General features: G+C 51.2%; 1 protein-coding gene across 1 annotated transcript; it reads left to right on the top strand.

Moving 5' to 3' along the window:
- The first annotated feature begins 831 nt into the window (after window positions 1-831).
- Window positions 832-8,689, top strand: LOC144950284 (sulfotransferase 6B1-like). Its single transcript, XM_078880359.1, has 5 exons — window positions 832-991; window positions 2,081-2,207; window positions 2,952-3,046; window positions 3,966-4,122; window positions 6,456-8,689. Exons 1-5 carry the CDS (start codon window positions 905-907, stop codon window positions 6,566-6,568), a joined length of 579 nt encoding a protein of 192 aa, XP_078736485.1. The 5' UTR covers window positions 832-904; the 3' UTR covers window positions 6,569-8,689.
- Window positions 8,690-9,228: the final 539 nt, after the last annotated feature.

The following is a 9,228-nucleotide window of genomic DNA, read 5'->3' as shown; positions in this document are numbered from 1 at the left end:
ACACAGAGACACACACACACAGAGCCACACACAGAGACACACAGAGCCACACACAGAGACACACACACAGAGACACACACACACAAGAGACACACACAGGCACAGAGAGACACACAGAGGCACAGAGAGACACACAGAGGCACAGAGAGGCACAGAGACACACACAGAGACACACACACAGAGACACAGAGACACACACACAGAGACACACACACAGAGACATACACAGACACACACAGAGACACACACACGGAGACACAGAGACACACAGAGACACACACACACAGAGAGCCACACACAGAGACACACAGAGCCACACACAGAGACACACACAGCCACACACAGAGACACACACACAAAGACACAGAGACACACACAGAGACACAGGGAGCCACACAGAAACACAGAGAGCCACACACAGAGACACACACAGAGACATGGATCAGCTTGCAAGGGCTCTTGGTTGTTCAGCACCACGCCATACTGCTCAGGCCGGGGTTCTGACAGGGGCCGATCATTCGACTCAAACAAAACATCAAAATCGATCACCGTTGTTTTGATGTTCTTGTGTGTGGGGAGCGGTGGCGCTGCAGTTAGCGCTACGCTGCGCTATGAACCCGGCGGCCCGAGTTCGAATCCCGCTGACGGCCACAACCAACACCGGTGACGATTATCTGAACCGGCCCTGGGCCTCCCCTAGGTCGACTCAGCCTTAAATGAGTACCTGGTGCGATGTGTAAACATCACTACTAGGGAAACAAAGGTGGCCAGGCGTGGTGTTGGCCACCCACCCCCTCGTGTGCGCTGCCGGCCTTTATAGCTGCTCGCTAACAGCACTTGCCCCTACATTCTGTTAAGGCTATGTGGGAGATCTTTGTCTTTGTGTGTGCGCTGCGTCCAGGGCATGGACGCCTTCCCCTCGCCGCGAGTCATCGCCTCGCACATGCCCAGGGACCGCGTCCCCGCATCCTTCTTCGCCAACAAGTGCAAGGTGAGAGTCGGAGGCCGCGGCGAGAATTCGCGAGGCTGATGGCAACCCTCGCGTGGTGGTTGGGCTTTGTCCGGGCACAGACGACTTGGGAACAACGTCTTCGTGTTTGCGGTGGGACGTACACTGAACCATCGGTTTGTCCGAGTGAGGTCTGATCCATCAGCTTGTCCAACTGACGTCTGATCCATCAGCTTGTCCGACCGCCAATTGATCCATCTGCTTGTCCAACTGACGACTGATCCATCAGCTTGTCTGACTGCCGTCTGATCCATCGGTTTGTCTGACTGCCATCTGATCCATCAGCTTGTCCAACTGCCGTCTGATCCATCAGCTTGTCCAACTGCCGTCTGATCCATCGGCTTGTCTGACTGCCGTCTGATCCATTGGCTTGTCCGACTGACGTCTGATCCATCGGCTTGTCTGACTGCCGTCTGATCCATCGGCTTGTCCGACTGACGTCTGATCCATCAGCTTGTCCAACTGACGTCTGATCCATCGGCTTGTCCAACTGACGTCTGATCCATTGGCTTGTCCAACTGGCGTCTGATCCATCGGTTTGTCTGACTGCCGTCTGATCCATCGGTTTGTCTGACTGCCGTCTGATCCATCAGCTTGTCCAACTGCCGTCTGATCCATCAGCTTGTCCAACTGCCGTCTGATCCATCGGCTTGTCTGACTGCCGTCTGATCCATCGGCTTGTCCGACTGACGTCTGATCCATCGGCTTGTCTGACTGCCGTCTGATCCATCGGCTTGTCCGACTGATGTCTGATCCATCAGCTTGTCCAACTGACGTCTGATCCATCGGCTTGTCCAACTGACGTCTGATCCATTGGTTTGTCCAACTGGCGTCTGATCCATCGGTTTGTCTGACTGCCGTCTGATCCATCGGTTTGTCCAACTGACGTCTGATCCATCGGCTTGTCCGACTGACGTCTGATCCATCGGCTTGTCTGACTGACGTCTGATCCATCGGCTTGTCTGACTGACGTCTGATCCATCGGCTTGTCTGACTGCCAATTGATCCATCGGCTTGTCCGACTGCCGTCTAATCCATGGGCTTGTCCGACTGCCGCCCCGCATGGTCCAGATAGTGCTCCTCTTCCGAGAACCGAAGGACACGGCGGTGTCCTTCTACCACTTCTACAACAACAACCCGAGCCTGCCCGGCGTCGACTCCTGGGACGAATTCTACCGCATGTTCATGGAGGGAGACGGTACGTGTGTCTCCTCTCCCCACCGCGTGTCTCCCCCCCCCTCCCCCCGTGTCTTCCCCCCTCCTGCATACCAGGCGAGGTAGTTAACATCTCCTAGCCACCGTGATGATGATGAGAGAGACACGCAAACTCCAAATATACAGCAGCAGGCGTCAGGGTCGGGATCAAACCCACGACCTCCTGTAAACCAGGCGAGGTAGTTAACATCTCCTAGCCACCGTGATGAAGAGAGAGAGAGAGACACGCAAACTCCAAATATACAGCAGGCATCAGGGTCGGGATCGAATCCACGACCTCCTGTATACCAGGCGAGGTAGTTAACATCTCCTAGCCACTGTGATGAAGAGAGAGAGAGAGACACGCAAACTCCAAATATACAGCAGGCATCAGGGTCGGGATCGAATCCACGACCTCCTGTATACCAGGCGAGGTAGTTAACATCTCCTAGCCACTGTGATGAAGAGAGAGAGAGACACGCAAACTCCAAATATACAGCAGGCATCAGGGTCGGGATCGAATCCACGACCTCCTGTAAACCAGGCGAGGTAGTTAACATCTCCTAGCCACTGTGATGAAGAGAGAGAGAGACACGCAAACTCCAAATATACAACAGGCGTCAGGGTCGGGATCAAACCCACGACCTCCTGTATACCAGGCGAGGTAGTTAACATCTCCTAGCCACCGCGGCGTCCACGTTAACTTAATTAACCCCCCCCCCCTCCGTCCCGTCCTTCGTCGCTGCAGTCCCGTGGGGTGTCTATGCTGACTACATCAAGCAGTGGAACAATCACTGGGAGGCCGACAACGTTCTGGTGCTCACCTATGAGGAGCTAAAGGCGGTGAGCGACCCCGCACGACCCCTCACGACCCCACATGACCCCTCACGACTCCGCATGACCCCACATGACCCCTCATGACCCCACATGACCCCGCACGACCCCTCACGACCCCGCATGACCCCGCCGTCGCTCCGTGACCTCGCACGCATGCGAGCGCTGAGTTCAGGTTGATAATAATTTTTATGTTTGACACGTAGGGGGCTTTCGCGACCAATATCATCCACAATAGAGGTTTTTTTTGGGGCTAGATCACGTAAATATATAAATGTTTTGTTAAAACCCACCGCCACCCGACACAGCCAACTAGTAAGGGTTGTCACGTAAACAGAACGTGCCAATTCGTTACTAGTACAGCACTTGTGTGTAATGTAGTGTATAGTGTAGTATACTAGAACAGCAAAACCGGTGTGCGTTGGAGAGCCAAGCCACAACATTTACAATCTGAGTACGACGTTTGGCCAGTAATTACAACCGGCATCATCAGGCGACAGCCAGATTGCGAGTGTTGCGACCAGAGTGTGGGAGTCGCGGCGAATCCACTTAAAAGGAAATTCGGTGGACAGAAACTGTGCGTGTGCGGTGCGTGCGTGTGCGTGTATCCAGGAACGGTAGCGTCGCAGGGGGGAGCGGTGGCGCAGCGGTTAGCACGCTGACCTACGAACCCTAGAGACCCGAGTTGGATTCGCGTTCACGGCCACCACCGGTGACGATTATTTGAACCTGTCCTGGACGTCCCCTGGGTCGACTCAGCTCCAAATGAGTAGCTGGGTAGCGATGTGTAAACATCGCCGCTGGGGAAACTAAAAAGGTAGTCGGTATGTCATGCGCCGTGCCGGCCTTCGTAGGCGCTACTCGCTAACAGCACTTGCCCCGACGGTCTGGTTAAGGCTACACGGGGGATCTTCGTCTTTGTGTCCAGGACCTGCCGGGGAAGCTTCAGAAGATGTCCACCTTCCTGGGGCTGGGTCTGTCCGGGGAGCAGATCTCCGACGTGGCCGTCAACGGCACCTTCAGCGCCATGAAGGCCAAAGCCGAGGCTGACAATCTCAAATTCGGCAAGGTGGTGTTCCGCAAAGGTGGGTGGCCTGCATCCCCCCCTCCCTCCCTCCCTACCTCCGCGTGCGCGGTGACGCAGTGGCAACACTCACGCCTCACGGTGAGAATGGACGCGCTTCGATGGGTGCCTCGGTCACCTCCTCTCACGTGGCGTTCGTATTTTCTCTCTCACTTGACATTCGTATATTCTCTCTCACTTGACGTTCGTATTTTCTCTCTCACTTGACGTTCGTATATTCTCTCTCACTTGACGTTCGTATTTTCTCTCTCAATTGACATTCGTATTTTCTCTCTCACTTGACGTTCGTATTTTCTCTCTCACTTGACGTTCGTATTTTCTCTCTCACTTGACGTTCGTATTTTCTCTCCCACTTGACGTTCGTATTTTCTCTCTCACTTGACATTCGTATTTTCTCTCTCACTTGACATTCGTATTTTCTCTCTTACTTGACGTTCGTATTTTCTCTCTCACTTGACATTCGTATTTTCTCTCTCACTTGACGTTCGTATTTTCTCTCTCACTTGACATTCGTATTTTCTCTCTCACTTGACCTTCGTATTTTCTCTCTCACTTGACGTTCGTATTTTCTCTCTCACTTGACGTTCGTATTTTCTCTCTCACTTGACCTTCGTATTTTCTCTCTCACTTGACATTCGTATTTTCTCTCTCACTTGACGTTCGTATATTCTCTCTCACTTGACATTCGTATTTTCTCTCTCACTTGACGTTCGTATTTTCTCTCTCACTTGACATTCGTATTTTCTCTCTCACTTGACGTTCGTATATTCTCTCTCACTTGACATTCGTATTTTCTCTCTCACTTGGCATTCGTATATTCTCTCTCACTTGACATTCGTATTTTCTCTCTCACTTGACATTCGTATTTTCTCTCTCACTTGACATTCGTATTTTCTCTCTCACTTGACGTTCGTATTTTCTCTCTCACTTGACATTCGTATTTTCTCTCTCACTTGACATTCGTATTTTCTCTCTCACTTGACATTCGTATTTTCTCTCTCACTTGACGTTCGTATTTTCTCTCTCACTTGACATTCGTATTTTCTCTCTCACTTGACATTCGTATTTTCTCTCTCACTTGACATTCGTATTTTCTCTCTCACTTGACATTCGTATTTTCTCTCTCACTTGACGTTCGTATTTTCTCTCTCACTTGACATTCGTATTTTCTCTCTCACTTGACATTCGTATTTTCTCTCTCACTTGACGTTCGTATTTTCTCTCTCACTTGACATTCGTATTTTCTCTCTCACTTGACATTCGTATTTTCTCTCTCACTTGACGTTCGTATTTTCTCTCTCACTTGACATTCGTATTTTCTCTCTCACTTGACATTCGTATTTTCTCTCTCACTTGACATTCGTATTTTCTCTCTCACTTGACGTTCGTATTTTCTCTCTCACTTGACATTCGTATTTTCTCTCTCACTTGACATTCGTATTTTCTCTCTCACTTGACGTTCGTATTTTCTCTCTCACTTGACATTCGTATTTTCTCTCTCACTTGACGTTCGTATTTTCTCTCTCACTTGACATTCGTATTTTCTCTCTCACTTGACGTTCGTATTTTCTCTCTCACTTGACATTCGTATTTTCTCTCTCACTTGACATTCGTATTTTCTCTCTCACTTGACATTCGTATTTTCTCTCTCACTTGACATTCGTATTTTCTCTCTCACTTGACGTTCGTATTTTCTCTCTCACTTGACATTCGTATTTTCTCTCTCACTTGACATTCGTATTTTCTCTCACTTGACGTTCGTATTTTCTCTCTCACTTGACATTCGTATTTTCTCTCTCACTTGACGTTCGTATTTTCTCTCTCACTTGACATTCGTATTTTCTCTCTCACTTGACATTCGTATTTTCTCTCTCACTTGACATTCGTATTTTCTCTCTCACTTGACCTTCGTATATTCTCTCTCACTTGACATTCGTATTTTCTCTCTCTCCCCGCTCTGCACGGGTTTGCTCCGGGGTTCCCCAGCTCTCTTCCGTCGCCTAAACACGAGCGATGTCATTTTCATGTTTTTGGTGCTGGGGCGAATATCGCAATGCAGGAAAAAAAACCCATCATCTTCCTCGGTAAATAAGTCATCATCACAGATTTGCCCTCCCCCCCCCCCCATCGCTTCCTCTCATCTATTTCATTCCACCTCATCTCCACGATCACGTTCATATGTACCGTACCGTCGTTCATTATTAAGGTAAAACGCCTGCGGTTTCAAAAATTTATGTTGAGATACGATTGTTATAATTACTTCACCCCCCTCCATCAAGCCCCGCTCATCACCCCCTCGTCGCCTCAATGGCCGGGTTGTGTGCGGGCGCACAGGGGAGGTGGGCGACTGGAAGAACTACTTCAGCGAGGAGCAGAGCGCGGAGCTGGATGCCTCCTACGCCGAGAGCCTCGCCGGGACGTCCCTGGCCACCCGCCTCAACTATTAGACAAGAGGACGCACGGGGGGACACGCGCGCGGACACACGCACGCACAGACATGCACACGCATGCACGGACACGCACGGACACACACACGCGCGGAGACACGCACGCGCGGACACACGTCCTCGCGCGGAGACACGCACGCACAGGCCATGCGCGCACCGGATACATGCACATGGACACATGCACGGACACATGCGCGCACGGACACACACACACACGCGCACGGACACACACACACGCGCACAGACACACACGCGCATGGACACACACACGCACACGGACACACACGGACACACACGCGCACGGACACACACACACGCACATGCGCACGGACACACACACACACACGCGCACGGACACACACACACGCACACGGACACACCCACGCGCACACGGGGAGTCGAGGTCTCCGTGGCTGCTCGGGGTGCTACAGCGGTCTCAGTGACACCGAGCCGGCAACACCGAGGACCTGGGTTGGGATCCGGGTATCGGCCGCCCGTGCTCGATACGGGCGGCTGAGACGTGCGCTGTGTTTAGGGCGGCGCGTCACAAACGTAAGTCGTTGTCGTCGTCTCACGGCCGAGCGCGCGGGAAACCCCCCGGAATGGAACCGGGAATCTGAGCGGTGCCGACTCGGCGTCCGACCCCATGACGTTCCAATCCAATGGGACGGCCGCCCCGATGTTCACACTCGGCTCCTGATTAGCGCGCTCGGCCAAGGTAGTTCAACGCGCGCACGTTTCAGAACGACGAAGGAATCCACGGCAGGCTGGCGCGAGGGCCGGCATTGGAGGAGGGCCTCGTCACTTGCGCACTTTGAAAATTGACGGCGTGGGTAGCAAGCAGCCACGGGGAGCTATGAAGGATATTGTTCGGAGCACATCATCGGCCACGATCTATCCACTGTTGCATGAAGGCCTCCCCCCTCCTCACCATTCGTCGCCATCTCTCGTGGTTTTTGTTTTTCCGATGCGACACTTCCGTTTGTTCCGTCCCTCCGCCTCCGGCACACGGTCCGATTCCATCGCTCCATCTCCGCAAGTGAACGTCCCCGTGCGGCGCGTGAAGTCTCGACCGTCTTGGCGACGGCGTCCTGCACCTGGGCCCCAAATTTGGGTCGTCGTCACAATGCGTGACGTCACTTCACCTGGACGTGTCCCGTAACCCACGTGTTGCTCTTTCTGTCTCTCGGTGCCAGTTCAAGCCTGCGTGCCTCTGTTCCCCCACCCCTCCTCCCACCCCCATTCACCCTCCATCAACCCTTCCCCACCCCCCTCCACCCGCCCCCCCCAATTTCGAATCTTTTGTTTTGATTTGGCAAAAATTCTGTATATGCACTGATTGGAAACTTTCTTCTTTGCGCGCGGAATTTTATATATGTGTGTGTGTATGGTGTAGGCGGTCGCTTATTATGTCCCTCTCGTGCTATAAACGAGTGGCCTTGACAAGGAATGACCGATAATTAACAAAACTCACGGCTGTCGATGCAGTCCAGCCAAGGGGAAGGCTGCGTTGGGGGATTTGAGCTCCCACCGGCTAGGTGCCACCGGCCTTTTAAATGCCCACGCACAAGTGCGCCGACCATGCTGGTACTCAGAATAATGGACGATGGTTGTACACGTACGCACATATATGTGTGTGTGTGTGCTTTTCTGTAAGTATTTAGCTTCGAATGTCGCCCACTAAGCTGCACAGATCCGGGGCGTTGGTGCAAGTGAAGGCGCGTGTTGACTTTGGAAGTTCTTAGTGACGACTGGACTGTCCCGGAAGGTATCTTGGCAATTTCAATGCGCAGCCTGTCGGCTCCAGTACAATAAACCGATGAGTTTTAACAATTTCGTTTATACATCCTGGATTGGGGCGGTGGGCGCGCTGTGGTTCATCGCACTGCGCTGAGAACCCAGCTACAGAGCCCGAGTTTGATTACCAGCGTTACCATCGGTGGCGAGTAATATCCGAACCGGTTTTTACTTCTTAATTTTGGAGCTTTCGTGACTGCAGGAATTACTCTTTGGTTCTTTCGGTAAAGTCACGTATAAAGATAAAATAATAAATTAAATAATAGCATACGACGTTTCGATTGCAACACAAGCAATCGTCATCAGGTATACATGAAATAGCAACACAAATCTAACCAGAAAACTATAGACAGACATATAAGCAGACAGATATCACCAAGATACATAGAGAGAGAGAGTAACACAGGTATAGAGAGGGAGATCGTCTCTGTGGAGTGGCATTAAATAGGCAGAGGGGGCGGTGGCAGAGAGATGGAGGGGGTTAGATAAAAATGAGTGCGGAAAACGCGTAAAAAATTGTTACTCTCTCTCTATGTATCTTGGTGATATCTGTCTGCTTATATGTCTGTCTATAGTTTTTCTGGTTAGAATTGTTTGTTGCTATTTCATTTATACCTGATGATGATTGCTTGTGTTGCAATCGAAACGTCGTGATTTTTATTTTTATTTTATTATTATTAATTTTAATTTTTTACCTACGTGACTTTACCGGAAAAAACCTAAGAATACGGTTTTTATTTATTTTGTTTGCCTCCCTTGCCACCTTGGCAGTGGCAGTATGATGACTCCCGATGAAAGCCAAGCCATTGGAAGTCGGGAGTGTGAAAGAGAGTCAACTGGGGGCCTAAAAACCAATATCCGCC

The sequence above is a fragment of the Lampetra fluviatilis genome, chromosome 57 (assembly GCF_964198595.1).
Source record: "Lampetra fluviatilis chromosome 57, kcLamFluv1.1, whole genome shotgun sequence".
Lineage (NCBI taxonomy): Eukaryota > Metazoa > Chordata > Hyperoartia > Petromyzontiformes > Petromyzontidae > Lampetra > Lampetra fluviatilis.
The sequence above is the reverse complement of the archived record's forward strand: the minus strand, read 5'-3'. Positions and strand labels throughout refer to the sequence as shown.